At 40.2% G+C, this 21,978-nt stretch overlaps 1 protein-coding gene across 3 annotated transcripts in view; it reads right to left on the reverse strand.

The window, feature by feature from the left end:
* The window catches only part of sez6b (seizure related 6 homolog b), a 327,905-nt gene that overhangs the window by 220,617 nt on the left and 85,310 nt on the right, over positions 1-21,978 (reverse strand). For all 3 annotated transcript variants that reach the window (XM_039778005.1, XM_039777999.1, XM_039777990.1), the window contains exon 2: positions 5,458-5,994. In XM_039778005.1, the coding sequence (XP_039633939.1) occupies positions 5,458-5,994 (537 nt within the window). The remainder of the gene's footprint in view (positions 1-5,457; positions 5,995-21,978) is intronic.

Genomic DNA, 21,978 nt, shown 5'->3' on the forward strand with positions numbered 1-21,978 from the left:
TTGGACCAATTCTATTCACCTTATATATGCTTCCTCTAGGCAATATTATTAGGAAACACTCAATTAACTTTAATGTGGACTTCAAGCATGCATTAAAGACATAAAATCCTGGATGACCTACAATGTTCTGATGTTTAACAAAACCAAAGTTATTGTTCTGGGCACTAAACACCTCTGAAACTCATTATCTAAAGATATAGCTACTCTGGATAGCATTGCATTGGCCTCCAGCATTACTGTCAGAAATTTAGGAGTTATTTTTGATCAGGATATATACTTTAACACCCACTTAAAACAAACCTCAAGAACAGCCTTTTTTCACCTGCGTAACATTGCCAAAAGTAGGCACATCCTGTCTCAAAATGATGCTGAAAAACTAGTCCATGCATGTTTTACTTCCAGTCTGGACAATTATAATTCCTTACTATCAGGTTGCTGAAGTAAATCCCTTAAGACTCTCCAGCTGATCCAGAATGCTGCAGCGTGTGTTCTGACAAGAACTAAGAAAAGAGATCATATTTCTCCTGTATTAGCTTCTCTGCATTGGCTTCCTGTAAAATCCAGGATTGAATTTAAAATCTTTCTCCTGACCTGCAAAGCTCTAAATGGTCAAGCACCATCATATCTTGAAGAGCTCATAGTACCTTATTGTCCCACTAGAGCACTGCACTCCCAGAATGCAGAGTTCCTAGAGTCTCTAAAAGTAGAATGGGAACCAGAGCCTTTAGCTAACAGGCTCCTCTCCTGTGGAACAAGCTTCCAGTCTGGGTTCAGGGGGCAGACACTGTCACCACATTTAAGAGTAAACTTAAAACTCTCCTCTTTGATAACGCTTATAGTTAGGGAGTGAGGAGTTGCAGTGTTCACTCTATCTGACATTGTCTGAAGATTTTCTGCCTCTCCAGCTGGCTTTCTAAGCAGCTCAGCCCTGTGATGGGACGGTGGAGGACAGAATATTTCCTAGTGGCCTTCGGGGGTTTCTGCTCCACCACCTCCATCCCTCCATCTCTCTCTGAGCTAAAAAGTAAACTTTTGCTGAAGTGCTTCCTTATGAAGAAGAACATCACTCTGTGTCCCCTCGGCCCTGAGTGTCCACTCTTGCATTATTACTGCACTACAGTGCTGTCATTCACCCTGTGTTACAGTGGGCATTGTGTATAGTCCTGCTGTCCGGGCCGTCACCAGGCACACAGATCTGGGGCCCGTTTCAGGAAGGAGGTTTAACAAAATATGAGTCTAACCCTGATCTCTGAGTTGATTTAGTAGTAGTTTTCGGTTCCAGAACAGTCGATTTGAGTTGGTTCAAATAAACTCAGAATAGGTTCATTCAGAATTAAGTGCACCACCACTATAAAAAGGCAGCATGAATGGAGCCATGATACTACGATTCACCATGGTAACAACCACAAACAAACTGGTCGGCGGAAATACTCACGCGCACAAACAGCGAGTTTGAACATATATTTCGTTAAAAAAGCAACACAGCGGCTGCTGCAAAAGAGAGAGAATTTGCGTGGGAGAAAATTGCTGCTAGAGTAAATGCGTAAGTTCCAATATAGTGTATTAATTTCATATTTAATAATTTAATCAGTATAACATTACTGGTGAAATGGTATTGAATCTATAATCTATTTCATTTAGGTGCAATCCTGCGGGCGAAAAAGTACTAGGCCTACTAATCCTAATCTGAGGCTGCAGCACCACCATTAACAGAATTATAATACATTATTTTTTATTTCAAAGGGTTTACATCATTCACCTGCAATACTGTGGAACTCCTTTTGAATGGCTCTTACTGGTTTGTGTCCAGGGAACACTACAAAAATGTTTAAAACACGTTTCATGTCGTAAAGAAAACTGCCGTTTGCAAAAAAACGTAATGCGACACAAATAATCTGCTGGGATGTAGAGAATGTCCACGATGGGTGACGTTAGTGATATGAGGACGGATAAGATTATGTAGGCTACATAACTGATAGACTGGGAAGAAAAACGATACCGCTCAAATATGTAGTTATCTGGAAATGAAAATGTATCTATAGTCGGGGCCTCAATATCATCTCCCGACGTATGTTTAACTCCCTGTGAAGTAATACATCATCTTCATCAATGGGATCGTCAACAAAAGGAAATTCCATGTTTTGAGAAAAAAATGTTTTATAGTCTGCCTAACATGGTTAATAAAACAACACTGTTTTTGTATTCATGCAGTTAACAAACTGCGCTAAAATGCACCTGATACAGACTAAATGCACAATAGGATTAGGATTAGTTAATTAATTTAATTTGAAATGTTTATTCTCCTGTAGATTTATGGTGGTATCTGATTCAGAGCGTCTGATGGACACGGAGCCCCGTTTGGGACTCTGGTCTCTGGATGAGACAAAGAGAGAGAGAGAATAAGTGACTGTAAGCTGCTCTTCATCAAAGGTGGAAAACTACGGACAAAATACACGGAGCATGGACCCGGGGCAACATGTCTGCGGCAGCATGCCCACAGCAGCGCGTTATTAAAACTTGCCCACAACAACAATAACAACAACAAAAACTACAACACAAAAACACCACTCTGACAACAAGAACGACAACACTACAACAACAATACAATTTAACAAGATTAAAACGCCAAAACAATAGTACCACCAATAAGATCACAACATTAAGACACCAAGGCCCTATTTCAGGTAGAAGGGTTAACAAACTCTGAGTCTAACCCTGATGTCTGAGTTGATTTACCCTGAGATGGGAAACTCTGGTTTTTCGTTGAGTTTTCAGTTTCAGAACAGCTGATATGAGTTGGTTCAATCAACTCAGAGTAGGTTCATGCATGTGCACCACCACTATAAAAAGGCAGAATAAATGGAGCCATGATTCTACGATTCACCATGGTAACAACCACAAACAAACGGGTCGGCGAAAATACTCATGCGCACAAACAGTGAGTTTTAAAAAAAACAAACACAGCGGCTGCTGCAAAAGAGAGAGAATTTGTGTGGGAGAAAATTGCTGCTAGAGTAAATGCGTATATTCCAATATAGTGTATATCATATTTAATCATAAGTATAGCCTAATATTACTGGTGAAATGGTATAGAACCTATAATCTATTTCATTTAGGTGCAACACTGCGGACGAAAAAGTCCTAGTCCTACTAATCCCATTCTCAGCACCACCATTAACAGAATTATAATCCATACATTTTTATTTCAAAGGGTTTACATCATTCACCTGCAATACTGTGGAACTCCTTTTAAAAACATTTAAAACACGTTTGCGATCGAGTCACACTCTTCTGACGGTGCTTTACCACAGTGGCTTTATGCTCCGCATCACAAATGTTGTAAAGACAAATGCCGTTTGTAAAAAAACTTAATGCGACACAAATAATCTGCTGGGATGTAAAAGCATAGATGGGTGACGTGAGTGATATGAGGACGGATAAGGTTATGTAGGCTACATAACTGATCGACTGGGAAGAAAAACGATACCGCTCAAATAGGAAGTTATCTCAAAATTAAAATGTCGGGGCTTCAATATCATCTCCCGACGTATGTTTAACTCTCTGTGAAGTAAAGCAGCTTCTTCATCAATGGGATCGTAGACAAAAGGAAATGCCATGTTTTGAAAAATAAAACGTTTTATAGTCTGCCTAACATGGTATAAACCAACATAATTTTTTTTTATTCATGCAGATAACAAACTGCGCTAAAATGCGCCTGATCCAGACTGAATGAATGAATGAGGAAATGAGAGAGCGCTGTGTCAGAGGGAGGAGAAACTCGAGGTTTCTTGAAGAAAAACTGCTCCCGACCTGAGGCCTGTACTACGAAGCAGGATTTGGCGTTAACGAGCTAACTTAAGGCTCAACCCAGGATTTTCTGTACTACGACGGTGGATCACTTGTTATCGGGTTCAATCGCCATGGTAACTCATGCTGAACACCTAACCTGGTCGGGAGCAGGTTAAGTTGGAGATCAGAGATCAACCGGTGTTAAAGCACCGCCTACTGACCAATCAATACTCGATTGATAACGGCGTCACCGTTCTTATAGAAGATCAGGCGGAGCTCGGTGCAGAGAGAGAGAGAGAGAGAGAGAGAGAGAGAGAGAGAGAGAGAGAGAGAGAGAGAGACGCTCATAAAAGTTAAAACATTTAGAGATCGACAACCCGTTAACATTCCCTGATTGGTATTTGTATGAAATATATATTTTAATGGGAGGGAATTAAATATCGGCTTCTTGAGCCGTGTGTCGCCAATGTGCACATCGGTTTGAATTATGTTTTTATATTTTTTATTTGCTCTCACGATCGCTTCCCACTGCCAGGGTTGACACTGAAATTATAGGCTAAAGCAACGACACTTTATGGAAAGCAGAAATTATAGGCTAAAGCAACGACACTTTATGGAAAGCACAAGTATAATTATGGTCAGATCTTGGTCCTGACTGATGAGGAAGTGATATTAATAAGCGTTGTGATTTAAACATCTACAGCGTCGGCTATTTTTTTTTGCCAGCTTTCCTTCCTGTTTTAGGAAGCAGCGACTGTATTGCGTTATGCCTGTAAAACCGTGTCTGTGTTCTTCATATTTATGTAGAATTATAGTTTGCTCTTCTTGTTTAAAATATGATGCTCTGGTAGATGTTTGCGATTGGTCGTGGTGCGCGAACCTCGCCTCTTTTATGTGAACGCGCGCGCCGCTGGATTGGGAAACCCTGAGTTGACTGAACTAGTTGATAACCAGCGTCGTAGTACAGGCTATGCGGGACCGCGGTTGTTAGGTTAGGTGAAGCCGGATTACTGAAAGAAATCCGGGTCATGTTGATCTTGCTTCGTAGTACAGGCCTCTGGTTAGGTTCACAGGCTCAGTTACCATAGTAACTGACTCTGAGGTGAAGTACCTCTCTTTCTGAAACAGAAAACCCAGAGTTTCCCTCATCTCAGGGAAACTCATCTCTTAACAAACTCAGAGTTTTCACTAAACCTGCTTTCTGAAATACCACCCTGTACAACAGGACTTCACGACATTAAGATTAGCTGTGAACAAGTTCACTCAAATATTGTTTTTTTGTCGCACAAAATATTTTGTCACACAAGAAAAAGGCAAATTTATTTCTTTCCTTTCTTTCTCACCGACTTCACATACAACTGACGAAATCTTTCTCTTGTGTAGCATTAAGGGACTATAACTACCGTATCGTTGTGCAACCCTGTGTTGTAGAATGACAATGATGAACTGTGAACTTAATAAAGACATTCTTCATACTACAATTAAAATCTCTTCATTTCCCCATATTTCATACTGATTTCATGACCACGCCCGGCTAACTTCCCAAGCCACAAGCACACCCATACTGCATATACACAACAGCACTTTATTAAATAGGGAACATCTTCCCCTATTGTTGTTTTCCAATCATCCTAAGGAATGTGATCCTTATGTATGCGGTGTATTTACCTGGACTGTGCGTGGTGGTGGTGGTGGTGGTGATGGTGGTGGTGGTGGTCTCCTCTCCGTTGTGCTCCAGCCCAGGCTGACCAGGCCTCTCTACATCTCCTTCCCTGGCAGCAGCAGCAGCAGAAGAGGGGACGCCGGCAGCATCTTCTGGATCTTTTAAACCCATACTGGTCACTGGAGAAGGGGTGTTGGAGTGAGAAGTGGCTGCAGATGCACACTTTACAAGGGTTGTCTGCATGTTGGAGCTTCCAGCACTCTCATCTGAAGCTCTTTTCTCACCGTGATCCAGGGGATACGACAGGGGGGGGAAGCTGGGCTGAGAGCTGGATAACCCACTGTCTTCAAAGTAGTTTGGCTGACCGTGAGGGCGCTGGGGGGGATTTCTGTAGAGTGGGTGGTGGTTGGGAAAATTGACAGGCGGGGCAGTGGTGACAATGGGGGGCCTCCTGCCCGTGTCTTGGGTGGTGGGGTACAGGCCCGCCCCGCTCTCCGCAGGGCCCCCCGGGGTCAGAGATAAAACGTCCTCAGACGCAGACGCTGCGGAGAATGAAAGAGAATAAGAGATGTGGTTGGATGGATGTTGATTCAACCCACAGAGTCTTTCAGATTCTGGTTCACCATAACAAAAGCTGCATTTGTTGTCAATGTCTGAAAATGTATTGAAATATAAATTTGTTGGATATATACTATATATATATATACAGTATATATATATATACTTTTGATATGTACTTCTTTAATCTTGTTCGTAATACAAAACGTTGACTGCAATAATAGGTCCTCTGACAGTCGGTGTCGGTAAAGATGTCCGAAAAGGCTTTCCCTCTTGGAGATATTTTCCTTGTATCATAAAGTGCATTCCGTATATGTTTGTTATTGCATTTCGGGGGATTGTTGTTATTGCAGGATAAGCCCAGTTGTTTCAATTTCAGCATCATAACAGAAATGGCAGCAATAGTGGGTCAATTAAGGGCAGTATGTATAGTACATTTCATACACAAAGCAGGCATTCAGATTTTTTTTTTGGGGGGGGGACCTGTGCCCCAGTAGAGCTTTATGTCTAGCAACGCCACTGCCACAGACTCAATAGTGGCTTGGCTGTGCAGGTGCAGAGACGTCTGGCTTCACCTTCCCTGCCTTTTCTCTGCTTTGGCTCCAAACCTCTCCATCCACAGGCATTTAACACACTGCCAATCCCATTTTTAATTGGTCAATGATGGCTCATGATGCTACATCAAGCAACCAGCCTGTGTCATAACCACATCTCTGCAACAAAGGCCAAGAAGCCTTCAATCTAAAACACAGAAAGTACCAAAGCAGCCTCATTCTAGCCATATTTAACATATTAACATGGTGACATGCCACCTTTTTACTTAAAAGTCAAAACAGTATTTATTTTCCTGAATTTCTTTTCTTCTGGACTGGGGTAATAATTCAAATTTGTATGTTATTTGTATGGCCATAAAATAATCTTTCTCATCTTTCCTCATCACACATATTTTACATGTCAAAATAAAAATGTCATGAATTCAGATTAGGGGTTTTGTTGTGTGTTATAGGAATATAAAATTCAATTCATTCCAGTGATTGGGCAAACAAGGATTTGTTTGAAATTTTCTATTATGGGCTGAGTTAGGTCTTTACCCCCCTATAAAGGAGCATTTTTCCAACATGGCGATTGCTTGTTGTATAATAATATTATATAATAATGCATTGAGCTTTATTGTGTTTTTATCATTGATGCTTTTTAACAAGTAGAACTGTTGTAGGCAATGCAGAGTTATACATATCTGAAGGGCACAGCGTGTGAACCTCCCGCCCCCCACACCTTTCCCATGTCAGAATTTGGTTGCATCCAACAATTACTGTAACTTTCCAAAACCAACAATCACACATTTATGCCTACTTGACGCAGTGATTGGTCAGGTGTGTGGAGGTGAGACAGTCAGCAGGGTTTGAACTTCATTTTCAAGCTCTCTTCATGTGTTGTCTTTATTTTACTTTCTGTGAACAACTGGGTGCAACACCATGAATGCCTTCTAGAAGACGAAAGTATGCACTGTTATCCCTATTCGTTCAATTTTATTCGTTTTGTCTCACTGCTCTGTATGACATGGCCTTTTGTCCCGCCTTTGAGTGTGGCCATTCAGAACAGCTACACCTGTCTTTAGATGTGGTCGAAGAACACGTCACACAAACTAGTTTGTTTCCAACTCTGGCCACCAACTTACTAAGTGGGCCCCAGCGCCACTTATCTTTCTTACCCTCTGTACATTTTGTTTGCACATATCCTGTTGCATTCTAAATAGCGCAGGTACAAAGCACACAACAGACTTACACTGCATGAAAAGATACACATCTGAGCTCCAGTAGATTTTGCTTTGAGCTTCATTCCCAGAAAACTGGTCCCAGGTGGTCTGATTAAACACAAAATGATTAAGGAATATGCTACATGTGAGCATAATACCTGCTGAAATAATAAAAGTATTAAGTCTTGGGCCCACCTAAAACACAGTGCTTCAAAGTTGTGTAATAATGCAAAAGCCACCTTAAGGCCCCTCAGTTTTTGTGCTTTAGTGTCCATGTTACCAACCAAGTACTTGGAAGCACTGGGAAGAAGATGAATGAAACAACTATAGTGCATTATGCAATATTGTTAAAACCCAATGTGGTGGAATTGCACATTATGTCGCACTGTACAAAATCCATTATTTTAGTAATTTAGTGTGGAAATCAGCAGACTAAATGCTGTCAACTGCAAAACTGGAAGGACTGAGCAGACATTTCTATTGGGAGTTCATTAGACTTCGCTGCTGTGTAGTGTTCATTTTAACCACATTATGAGTATATATATATATATATATATATATATATATATATATATATATATATAATATAAATGAATATTTCCTGCCCCAAAACCCTGTTTCTCTCCTCAAAAGAAGATATTTATACTGTGTCACTGATGTATCTTAGTTTTAACATGTACGTTTTATTTCACAGAGCTGCAGTGATTTTGACAGCCGAAAGTATAACTTCATAGCCAGAGAATAAATCTGAAATTCAGTCACCCTCTTTATCTCTCCCCGTTCACTGCTCTGCTTCACTGTACTTCACTCTGACATCAAGGCACAGAGAACCTGTCTCGGGCTTCTGGATGGAGACAGGAACATTCACTCACACAGCTCTGCACTCCCCAAAGCAAAGTCGCTCCATCTTTCAAAGCTGGATTTTAGCCATATCTCCTAGTTCCAACACTTCTTTATGTGGAGCAGTGCATTAGTGCCGTTACACCACTGTGAGTCAATTGGCAGACTGAAAACGTCTTGTAAAAAGCCAAACCGTATAACCCAAACAATTCTCGTAAATGGTTCACATCAGTGGCTTCTTCCGTCCTCGTAATAAGACTTAATATTCATTCCTGAGGAGATTTGATGAGCCGCTATAATTCTCCCAGTGTAATGATCAGCGCTACCCTCCCAAGTGCACCTGTGAGATCTAATCTGAGACCCCTTCAGGAGGCTATCATCCACTGAGGGAAGTCTTATATTTCTTTAACAATGCTTCATTTCCACCATAATAGCTCACACTCTCTGCCAGCTAATAGCTATCTGCTTCAAACAATCAGGGTTTATCGTAGCTGACTTCCCACCCAGCACCTCGCTTCTCAAACACACTCAGCCCTTTGCACAGTATGAGACACATTGGCAGGTAAATGTACAAGAACTACAATGAATGAGACAGAATCCCAAAGTGACTGACTGGAGGTCTACCTTTACATGCTGCCACAAGGTGGTAGATATTGTAATCTCTGGGTGAGCAGTGTGTTTTGTCAGTTCCTTTGGCTCAAAGTAAATCAGATTTGTGAATGAAACATGACAGATGCTGTGAGAGGAGACAGCTTCGGAAATGTCCACGGTCAAGGGTGTCTGTTTGCTTTTAAAAATGATGGAAAATAATAAAGTCAGGGGTTCTCCAACCAGCCAAAAAATGTGAATGCTATTTTTTAAAAGGGTAACTACCGTTTTTTTCAACCCTATTTTCCTATGTTTTTGTGTCTAAGTGACTGACGGGAACAACAATCTTTGACACTGGTCCAGTATAAAGCGAGATCGCTGCAGTCGGCAGCGGTGAAACAAGCTACAATGTAAGTTAATAGGGCTATTGTCCAGCTTGTATTTACCTTCACCAAAGCGCCTGACAACATTATCTAAAGGATTTCTAAGGAGGTCGACCTTTCTGTTAAAGTGTAAGATCCTTTTTTTAAAACATAAACATCCGTGAAATTGCGTTCACTAAACCCACCACACTCCATGTAAATAAACAGTAATTTTAGTGTCGTAAAATACGCTTCATTCAAATTCGACAGAAACTAAATAAAACTATGAAAAGGCGAGTTTTCACAACTCTAGTTTAAGTTGACATAAACACAGTTTACTGATTTACATGTGAAAATACGTTGGCTCTATACACGCTAAAAGTATTGCTTTTTTAAATGGAGTCTGGTGGGTTTAGCACTAGCGACTTCAGAGCTGTTTCTGGTTTAACAGAAAGGTCTCAAAGAGGTTTTAAAGGTCTATCTCTGAAGGGATCCTTTCCATAATGCTGTCAGACACTTAGAATATTAATCTGAGCCTGGCAGTGGCAAAACAAGCACTTTTGTGAAGGTAAATACAAGCTGGACAATTGCTCTATTAACTTACATTGTAGCTTGTTTCGCCGATGCCAACCGCAGCGATCTCACTTTATACTGCACCAATGTCAAAGATTATTGTTCCCATCAGTCACTTAGACACAAAAACATAGGAAAATAGGGTCCAGGTTGAAAAAAACGGTAGTTACCCTTTAACACACACAACGTGTGTAGGTTTTGTTTCAACATTGCGGGGGCATGTCATAACCACGGGGTGTGGTTGGCCTCCCCCAAATGTGAGGGTTTGATACTTTTCTTTGCAATATATTACTGTGAACTGAATATCTCTGGAATTTTAAGATGTCACCTAGGGCTTTGAAAAGTAGTGAGACATTTTTCTGACAGTGAATAGACTAATGAATCATTGAAATAATTGCCAGATTAATTCATAATGTTAGTTACAGCCCTAATATTTACATCCAAAAACTTAGAGTGTAGTATACAGTTTATGACTGAAATATTGTGATTCAGTGATTTACGCTCTGATCCTTATGTTCACTTTGCACTTGAGAACTAAAATTCTTAATAAAATCAGAAAATACTCAGTTATTTTCAAATGTCAAGTATTTAATCCACACAGGAGTGTACAAAACTAGGCTTTATGTGTGGTTATTTTATATGAACTATTTATTTATTTAATTACCAGAAAACATGCTCTCTCTCTCTCTCTCTCTCTCTCTCTCTCTCTCTCTCTCTCTCTCTCGCTCTCTCTCTCTCAGGTTTTCAATATCAATGTTGCAAAGCTTCAACAAAACACAATAAACTGTTATATGAACATTAATACAGTATTAGGATGATTTATATTAATTATATAAATGTATTTATATGGCTATATATGAAACACAAATATGAAAACAAAAACAAACAAAAAAATGAATTAAAGTCTAATAAAAACACAATATTATTGATTTATTATATATACAGTATATCTTTTACTTCTTATCCAACCTCTATGGTGTATGTATGTGCGTGTGTGTGTGTTGGTCATCTCTCTCTCTGTCTTTTGTCTCTCCATCTCTCCTCTCTCTCTCTCTCTCTCTCTCAGCACAGGGACACAGCATCCAAGCCTCAGCCTGGTAAATGTTCATCTCCACAAAGGACACAGTTAGTGCTGTTCCTCTCTTTTGCTTTTTCTTCACTTCAGCAGCAGTTTTCTAGTCTTTGTGATGCAGCGAGAGGGAGAATGTGCAAAAGGGGCAAAGCACCTTAAGGGACACTTTGATGTCTTTCCCCTGGGCTGTCAGAGAGCCACGGCCGAATGTAAGCCTCCCCTTGAATAAACCAGGAGTCCAATATCAATCCCAATCATTGAAGTTCAGAGGAGTATACAGTAGGAGACAGAACGGCAAGGAAGACAGGATCCAAAGCCTGATCACTGGATTATTTTTAACTCTCCCCATGGATGCACAGTCATTCGGCTGAAAACTGCAGTATAAATGAAACACCCGTCTGACTTAATAAGCATTCATATTGCTCTACATGAAGGTGAAAAAAAATGGGTCTGGATGTCCTCCTTAAATACACATAAATATTTTAGTAACCAACATCAGTGCACTGGGGAAGGGTGATTCCCCCCACCCCCCACCCCACCACCCCACCCCTGGAATATTCTCTTGTACTTGTCCCAAAAGAACTAAATAGAACACTTATTCAGTCTCTGTCTGTAGCGAGCAGCATCTGGATCAAGCAGCAGCATCTTGCTGCAGATTAACTAAAAACAGACATGAAAGGAAGAAAAGAAAAGAAGCAAACTCCTGTGCCTTCTAATAAGATTTCTTTGATTTTGGCTTCACTAGATAGATTGGCTGACCACTTATTGTGTGTGCACTACAGGAGAGGAACATGGAAGAAGTCTAGTTAGCTAGCCTAGGTAGCTCACCTGGTTGTACAGAGGCTCAGTCCACTTTGATGCATGTTGTTCACCCTCTCTCTCCCCTTTCATGCCTAAATTGTCCTTTCCAATAAAGTCCTCAAATGCCCCAAAAAATCTTTAAAAAAATTAATTAATTTAAATAATAGTGAAACATGAAGTTTATAATCAAATCGAAATGAAACTGCTGAGCATTTCCTGTTTGCGTTGAAGCGCCGCTCCTGTCGCCTAGCAACCTTGACAGCTGTAGCTGATAAGTGATCAAAACGTTAACTACAGCACCGAAATAGAGCCAGAAGTTGTTCTTTGTATTTTACCATTTGGTCAAGTATCTCAGAGAGAGAGAGAGAGGAAAACATCTCTGAGTTTTCTGTTGCACGACTAAAACAACTTTTGAACGTACACACGTTCCACCAAAACAAGTTCCTTCCAGAGGCTATTTAGCAGCGGCACCGTGGCTCCGTCCGGTGCTTAGCACCGCCCAAGACGATTGTGATTGGTTTAAAGAAATGCCAATAAACCAGAGCACATTTTTCTCCCATCCCAGAATGCTGTGTGGTCTAGCCAGACCTTCCTCTGCAGTGCTGTGGAGGAAGGTCTGGCAATGTGAGACTATCAAAACAATAATGGCTCACATGGTCAATATAATATCATGTGCAACGTACATTTCCACAGCACTAATTCCATCAGTACAAAAAGAGAGTCCTGTCATACCACTGTGCTACTCCGAGTTACTCTTCTCTAACAGAAAAACTGTTTTCATTCATTAATAATTTAATTTCATCTACTCTGCCGTTATTTCAATCACTATTAAGCTATTATCAATGAAACGCAACACATACGCTGCACATGTGTCACATTACAAGCCTCCCAGGAAAAGACAGCTTTGCCTTTTGAGCAACTGTGAGGCTGAAAGTGTGAAACATCTGTGCATCACATGTTGAGCTTCATCGATAAACCAAAAACAATGGCAAAGAGCTGACTGCAATTAATCCCCCTGGCAACCTGCCAGTTACGCTCAATACTGGACCAATTTCAAAGATTCTTGTTCACATTAGTCACTTGAAAAAACAAAAATGTTATTCTTACTTTGTCACATACAATTGACAGTACGATGTAGTTAAATTCAATTAACCCATCATGAGTATTAGGAGCAGTGGACAGCCATACAGTACAGCATCCGCGGGGAGCAACTTGCGGTTCAGTGTCTTGCTCAGGGACGCTTTGACATGTGGCCGGAGGAGCCTGGGATTTATCTGCCAATCTTGTGGTTGAGGGGTGACCACTCTACCTCTGAGCCACAGCCACCACAACTAGTCACAAATGCTTGGGAAAATAGGGTCCGGGTTGAAAAATACAGAAATTCCCCTTTTTAGACAGATCTTCTTTGGACCACCAAAGAAAAAAAAAAAACCTGAATGCTATTCTTTTATTTTTTCTATCAATGTAGCAGATAAAGGTTATAATGATACTGGTTATCAGGGTTTCCAAATAAATGGTAGTCTAATATGTTTTTAGTTTTCTTTAAATGCTAAGTTCTTTGCACTATGATTAATGTAATACATTAATGCCAATTATAATCTGATTTGGTTTTCATTAACCTCATACTCATAACCAGGGTGTGATTTTCCGGCTCCGGGACGCCGGCTACCAGCAGCAGTTTAGCCGCCAATAGGTGACTGTGAGCCGGCTACAGGCACCACGGTCCTTTCAGGGGCCATGGTAGTTGAGCTAAGCCAGAAAAAGTGAGTGTCATGTGGCGAAGACAGTTAAGTTTAGGCACCAAAACGACTCGTTAAGTTTAGGAAAAGGATCAAGGTTAAAGCACTCCTGAGGAACGAGTGAGCGTTTCCTGGGTGAAGTATTCTGTTTTTGCCGCTAAGTGTACTCCGCTCTCCGGCTTGAAAGCTCTGCGTTTTGTGTTGACGCCACATTGTGAAAATTACATTTTTAATTTTGAGATAATTTTCCATTGAATGTTGAAGTTCATAAATAAGTGTTTTGGCATCCCTGGCCAAGAAGCACTATATCCATGGTATTGGAAGAGAGATTGAATTCTGAATGTTTTGTTTTGTTGTGCATGATCAAAAACATCCCCCCCTCTGATTGTTTTCACAAATTGCACCCTGCTCATAACTATATAACAGCATTAACAGCAAAGATCAGAAAACAGGGAAGTCTCTTACGAAAATAGGATTAAATATATGTCCAAAATTAATCTTAGCTCAGCTATCTTTTTCAGGAGATTTCAACCACATCTCTTCGTCAGTGGATGGTACTGTTGAGCACTATGGAATCAGCTGAATCTTGAGCCAATATGTGATATAAAATGACTGTCTCCAAGGTCATTAGTACATTTTTACACTCAATAAAATGTGCTCATAAAACAGGGAAAATTCTGAATAAAGGGCCTGCCTATGGTATAGCCTGTTTCAATTAAACACCTGGTTCTCTCTGCAGTTGGGGCAAATGAGATATAATTGAAGAGAGCAAGAATATAAGAATAATTTTCCATGTCGTTCATGTATAAACACAGCATGTTTTCGTTTGTATATGAGGAAGAATTGATTGCAAGGCATACAAACCAGAGTCTTAATCTAGTGTTGCCTGTAGCAAAATGTTACCCACTTTAAAATTTCCCCCATTGTATTGATTCTGTTCCTAACACCCACAGCCAGGGACACTTATTCATGCATTCTTAATAATAGCAGGTACAGTCAACAGCGTTATATATCCAAACTCAAGGCGCCCAGCCTCCCTGAGGCTCATACAAACTCAACAACAGAAACATTACAGGCGTTAAATCCAACAGTGACAAAGTTGGCTTTGGAACAAGCTGCTGAAACTCTTTTATCTTAAACATCTGCAGCAAATAAATATATGACAAATGCATGTATGTTTGTCCTTGTTTAAAAGGTAAACAACAGCCCAACAAAACATCACATTTGATGGTGTGCTTTTATATGATGTATCTTTATAATATTAAGTCCTTCTTTGCTTAAAAAATATATGAAAAACCAGAAGAAGTAATCTACTTTTCCTGCTAATGTAACCAAAGCTTCTGTAGTCCTGCTGCCTCTACTACTGCTGCTACTGCCATACATGCTATTATAACAGCTACTACTCTATTACTACTGAGTAATATTGCCAGGTGTACAGTACTGTAAGTACATTCACTCAAGTACTGTACCTAAATACAATTTTGCAATACCATTTGTACAATCCATTTATAGCAACACACTCTTTTTAACCTAATCTTACTTTACTTTTACTTAACTTTTCATTCCTGCACTTTAGCTATGTTACTTTTTACATTACTTTTAACTTTTTTTCTTATTCTTATTATTGCCTTTAAATCTGACTGTGAGCAACTGCAACTTAAAGGGATATTTCACCGTTGGAAAGATGAATATATCTTTAAATTGGGTCATTTATGTGGTAGAAATGTGATTTTTTTTTTTTTTTTTTAAATTGGTTGCTTCTAGGCCGAGAAAAGCCAGAAAATGTGTTTTTGGCTCCCAGAATGCACTTGCTTCGCTGCTTTAGACTCCACTCCCAAGCCACGCCTACCGTTTACAGACAGACAGACAGTGAGACAGTCAACTCAACTCAAGTGTGTTTTATTGTTATTTCAACTATATACACAAAACAGCATTGGCTCAAATGGTGTTACACATTTAAAATATATAAAAACGACATTATATAAAAACGACATACGAAACATTTAGTGCACACACATTACAGGCTCTGTAAAGTTCAGCTAACGCATAGCTACTAGCATTAGCGCTTGGCGGGCTGTAAACACCTGAGTATAAACACAGCCGTAAATTTGCGTGGAATGTAGAATGGTCGTCATTTAACAGTCACAAACTCCACCAGTAGTTAGCAGTTAGTTGGATACAAGCACCAGTCCGTGTTAACACAGCCCACCTCCACTAGTCTTACCCGGCGACAGAGCAGCAGGCCTGGTAGCTGGATAGTCCGCTACACAGCAGTCTCTGAACTCGCGTTGGGAGTTTCGTTGAAGTTGGATCTAGTCCAGTTTGTTGTCTAATGAGTGGACACTTGCAAGCAGGATTGATGGAACAGGTGGCCCGGCTAGCATTAGCTTTCCACCTAGCTAGGTCATACTCCAGCACTCGTTTCCGCGTTTCACCGCTGAGGATGTCCCCTTATCGGCAAGCGGCATCGAGCAACACTGAGGTGCTGGTCTCCATGCAGGCGAAGCTCACGTAGTGTGTTGAGTATTCCGTCTGTAATAAAGTGTCCTGCATATTCTCTGATCTGTACCAATGTATCCCGGTAGTACACATGTGTAGTAGTTTGAATGCACATAATTGTTGTAAAAGTTTTCTGCTGAAAAGACGGAGCCTGTTTAGCGAAGCTTCAAGATGGCTGACACTCGTTTTGCTTTGGCAAGCTTCGGGTAAAGACGACAGTCCAACCCCCTATGGGCAGGTTGAAAACATGCGGAAGTAGCTCCTACTACTGCCTGTAGTCCATTGCCTCTGGGCAAAAAAATTTCTGATGATGCAAAAATCGTTGTTTTCAGTCATCGGAAGATTTTTTCCAGACACATAATACAGAGATCTCTCGTCTCAGGGGGACATGAGGGAGGGAAGCACGGTCATTCGAAAATACTACCGTGTTTCTACTGATACAAAGCTTAATGCTAAATTGGTAAAGTATCCCTTTAACAATTTCCCCGAGGGGATCAAGAAAGGATTCTGATTCTGATTGAAGTACCTGTACTTTGCTCGAGTATATACAGGGTGAGATTTATAGAAGAAAATGAGGGGAGGATGTTTTTTGATCATGCACAACAAAACATGTAAGAATTAAATCCCCCTTCCAATACCATATTATAGATATAGAACCACTCAGCCAGCCATGCCAAAACACGTATTTATCAACTTCAATATTCAATGAAAAATAATCTAAAAATTAAAAATAGCACAACGTGGTGGTCAACATAAACCACAGCGCTTTCAAGTTGGAGGGGCGGAGAATTTCTCCACAGATGAAAAACCAAGCATGATGTAGAAATGATGAGACATGACAGAGATTAACCTGCCAGTATGTTGACATGTTTTTATTTTTTTTAATCATATGTTGTAATAGATTGATCTTTTGTGATTACTGTTGTCACTGCTGCAAAAACCGATTGCCCTTCTGGGGACAAATAAAGTTCTACTTGACTTAAAATGTATTTGAACGTATATTTCTTTTCTTTTTTTTAGATACATTTTTTATTATTTTTTATCACTATTTATCACTCAGACATACAGAACAAAAACAAAACACCCTCTCCCAAACTGCCTCCTAATTAATTGTGTTCCCCTCAGGGCTCAGCTCTCATTCCCATTTCTTTACTATTGGGAGTTCTCCTATGGATACTTACAACAGCTTAGCATTAATCTTGGACAGTAATCCTCTCACAGGGAAATCAAAAAAACATTTAATGACTGGGTGCACCTCAAGACTGATTCCCTTTGGCACATTTTAGGGCTGATCTTAAGCAAAGATAGAAGTAAAAGGGTGTCCTGGGGACCTCAAAGCTAGCTCTCAGGTCTTCAAAACTCAACATACCTTTCTCAATGAATAACTGGTCTAGAGTATAGATACCTGTGTATGATACCTAAGTGTGTATTGTGCCATATTGGGGTATTCAAATGCCACTTATTGATGTAGCGCAGGTGCCCTCCACCTGTTTAAAGTTGGCCAATTTGTTGGTGATAATGGGGCCATAGGTTAGCATACACTTTGTTGAATAAAGACCTGCAAAGATCAGGTCTTGCAGTCTTAGACTTCCAGTGAGGTTTTGCTCTATTTCTCTCCATGGAACTGTAGATGAGGGGTCCATCCACACTCTGAGGACCCGTAGCTGAAAGGCTCTGTGATACATTTTAAGGTTGGGGAGGGCCAAGCCTTACGTGTTTGTGATACGTTGCAGGGTAGAGTATTTTAGCCTAGGCTGTTTATTATTCCAAATATACTGCAGAATTAAAGTATCAAGTTTCTTCCAGAAATGTATTGGTGGGGGTAAGGGGATCATCGTACTTAAGAAATTCACATGAGGAACTATGTTCATTTTAACAACAGCAATCCTGGACCGTAGTGATGCCGGCAGTACAGACCACTTGGCCAGATCCCTTTGAACACTACTTAATATAGTTTCATAGTTGTCCTGGACAACTCGCTGTAGCGATGTGTGTATGGTGATGCCCAAATATGAAATTTAGCTGGAACTTCTGGCACTGTGTCGGATCTGGGTTGCAGGAGGACTCATACAACTTTGAATAGAAGGATTGAAAAGTGGCACTGATATCCTTAGGATTTGTTGATATACCTTTGAACATATATTTCTCAAAGTGGTTGGAGGCATAGTGGCTATAGTGGAGTGCACATTGCACAGTACAGTACTTGTACTGTATACAGGAATGGTGTATACAGTGTTTGTGGCCAGTCTTGGCTCATAAAAGTCATTGGAAGCAGCGCTGAAAGGCTGCGGCTCCTATTCTCCTGAAAGCTGTTAAACAGTCTCCTCTCCACTCGTGACACCTCTGGAAAAGGTCACTGTCTCATCTCCATAACGACGGAGGACAAAGACGAAGCCGGGTGGATCAATAGGCAGCTCCAGCTCATATCAGTGCAGGTGCATTGATCTGCTGCTTAGAGAGAAGAAGAGCGATGGTCTGTGCCAACACACTGCCTGGACACCTTTTCTCTCCGCAGATAAGAGAGGCAGTGGCACACGTAAAAATCTGCTCCCTATAACTCTCCAACAGAGATCTTCAACAGGGGGTCCTCAGAGTTACTCCAGGGGGGCCGCCAAATTATTGTTTGCTAATTTTTTACGCTTTTTTCATCGTTCATGGATGATGCTTACTATAGGTAAGGTAGCCACTATGTTAGCCATCCACAGATATACAGCAGTTAAGCTTTATATTCACTGTGCCTTCCACATGTATGTTTAAAATTAAAACATGATGTAGAAATAATGTATGAACATCCATCCATCCACCCAGTTTTATATGCAACTCAGTTTTATACAATATATGTAGTAGGGGGTCCTTGCTCTGTCTCTCTTTCAGCTAAGGGGTCCTTAGCCACAAAGATGTTGAAGACCCATGTTCTTACAATATATGTACCTGGATATGGAGACTGTGCACTGCATGCATGCATATGAAAGGGAGCGGGAAGTGGATCTCAAATGTAAAGTTGGTTTGATCTGGGTTTTTCAATACAGGGATTTATGTATTCCAGTAGCTGTAGCTGATATTCCTCATCATTTTGCAAATATAACACTTCTTTAAATTTCATTTTTAAGCTTTAAAGGATGTATTGATTTCCCACCAATGAGTCAATTCAACCAACTGTTTTCAGGATCACTCCAGACAGGGAGCTGAACATTTAGGGAGCAGAGGCCCACCTAGGGTGCAGACAGCCGCAATAGTTTTGTTTTCACAATAGAAAGTCTCTTTTATATAGACCTTAGTGGTACCCTAATACTGTATCTGAGGTCTCTTTTATATAGACCTTAGTGGTACCCTAATACTGTATCTGAAGTCTCTTTTATATAGACCTTAGTGGTCCCCTAATACTGTATCTGAAGTCTCTTTTATATAACCCTTAGTGGTCCCCTAATACTGTATCTGAAGTCTCTTTTATATAGACCTTAGTGGTCCCCTAATACTGTATCTGAAGTCTCTTTTATATAGACCTTAGTGGTCCTCTAATACTGTATCTGAAGTCTCTTTCCTGAAATTCAGCCTTGGTGCAGAATTACAGCCACTAGAGCCAGTCCCACAATGAGCTTTCCTTAGGATGTACCATTTCTGTGTCTGTAGCTATTGAGGAGGAGAGAGGGGGGGGCAAGGTGGAGGGTGGGGGTGTGGCCTTGACCAACTGCCACTTTGCTCGTTTGAAAGCCATGATGTCTCTCTCTCATGGGTGGGCCAAATTCTCTGGGTGGGCAAAGCAGAGAAAGGGGAGGTAACCTTGCTCCTTATGACCTCATAAGGAGAAGATTCCTGATTGGTCCATCTGAGCTTTCATTTTCTCAAAGGCAGAGCAGGATACCCAGGGCTCAGTTTACACCTATCACCATTTCTAGCCACTGGGGGACCATGGGCAGTGATAATTTGCAAAAAATATATGTTATGCGACCTTTAAGGTTGTGCTCATTTGAACTCCTTTATATACTGTTGGCTACTTTAATCTACAGCAATGCATCATATTCTATGAGATCATCATATGTTTGTACCGTCCTGTGAGAACCACGTGTCTCTAAAAAGTAAAAACTTTTCATGTTGTCAGAAAAACAGCCCTGTTTTCAGCTTTGTGACGGTGCATTTAACAGCTGATCTGGGAGGCTTTTTTAAGACTTTATTAAGCTTAAGAAGGAGGATAATTTTCTCAACACACAAAGGAACACTTCATCCTTCAGTTTATCACAAACATCAGGGGTGTTTTGAGCCCTTTTTTAGGGGGGGGTGCAAAAGCCCCCCCTAAACTTGATCCTGGCACCCCTAGAAAAAAATCATGAGCTAAGGAGTTCTGCTTTAGGAATATCACAACATCATTATACTAAACCCAGAATCTACATGCCTAGATCTTTCAGAAAAACATTCTGAGCCAAGAAAATAATGCTTGTCAGCCATTAGTCAAAATTGCATAAATCTCCAAATTTCAAAAGTTACGGATACTGCTTTTCCATAGATAAATATCCAATTTCATTTGTAATACCACCTCACGTTTGTAGTAATGACCCTGTGCCTCAGCATTAAAGGAAGTTTTTTCAGAATTGTCTGTGTCTTTCTAGTTACATAATTATGTTTCCTAGGGGTGGGGGAAAAAAATCGATACAGCATAGTTTTGCAATATTTTCCATGGCAATATGCACAGACGCCAACTATTGATCTATTATTATACAGTATATGTGTTGGTCAGTTTGTCTGCTTGACACTCCCATTTTGCAGTAATACAATTGAAATGAGATGAACAAACAGATACATTTATTTTTTTAGATAAAACAGATGATGACAAAGTTTCCTTTTGGGGACATAATTTGAAAATGGGAAAAAATTTAAGTTGGAAAGAAGGTGATAAATTGCAATATGTCGCAGAATATTGCAATATGTTTAAAATCGCAATAATATTGTATCGTGACATACGTATCGTGAAGATATTGTATCGTGACATACAGTACAGGCCAAAAGTTTGGACACACCTCATTCAATGTGTTTCTTTATTTTCATGACTATTTACATTGTAGATTCTCACTGAAGGCATCAAAACTATGAATGAACACATATGGAATTATGTACTTAACAAAAAAGTGTGAAATAACTGAAAACATGTCTTATATTTTAGATTCTTCAAAGTAGCCACCCTTTGCTTTTTTTATTAATAAGGGAAAAAATTCCACTTATTAACCCTGACAAAGCACACCTGTGAAGGTAAAACCATTTCAGGTGACTACCTCATGAAGCTCATTGAGAGAACACCAAGGGTTTGCAGAGTTATCAAAAAAAGCAAAGGGTGGCCGACTTTAAAGAGAATCTAAAATATAAGACATGTTTTCGAGTTATTTCACCCTTTTTGTTAAGTACATAATCCATATGTGTTCATTCATAGTTTTAATGCCTTCAGATGACAAAGTACATGTAAATAGTCATGAAAATAAAGAAACACATTGAATGAGAAGGTGTGTCCAAACTTTTGGCCTGTACTGTAGGTATCGTGATGATATCATATCGTGACATTCTCAGGTGATTCACACCCCTAGTGATTCCCCTATCATGATGGTCCAAAATGATGTTAAAACGCACAGTTAGCACAGTAGAATAACGCTTAAAAAAAATTACGTTAAAAGGGTTCCAAACTCTGATCCTAGATCCCTGACAAACATTCATCATCAACACATCTGGAGATACATTGTTTTTACAGGACAGGA

Source organism: Perca fluviatilis, chromosome 2 (genome assembly GCF_010015445.1).
Source record: "Perca fluviatilis chromosome 2, GENO_Pfluv_1.0, whole genome shotgun sequence".
Classification (NCBI taxonomy): domain Eukaryota; kingdom Metazoa; phylum Chordata; class Actinopteri; order Perciformes; family Percidae; genus Perca; species Perca fluviatilis.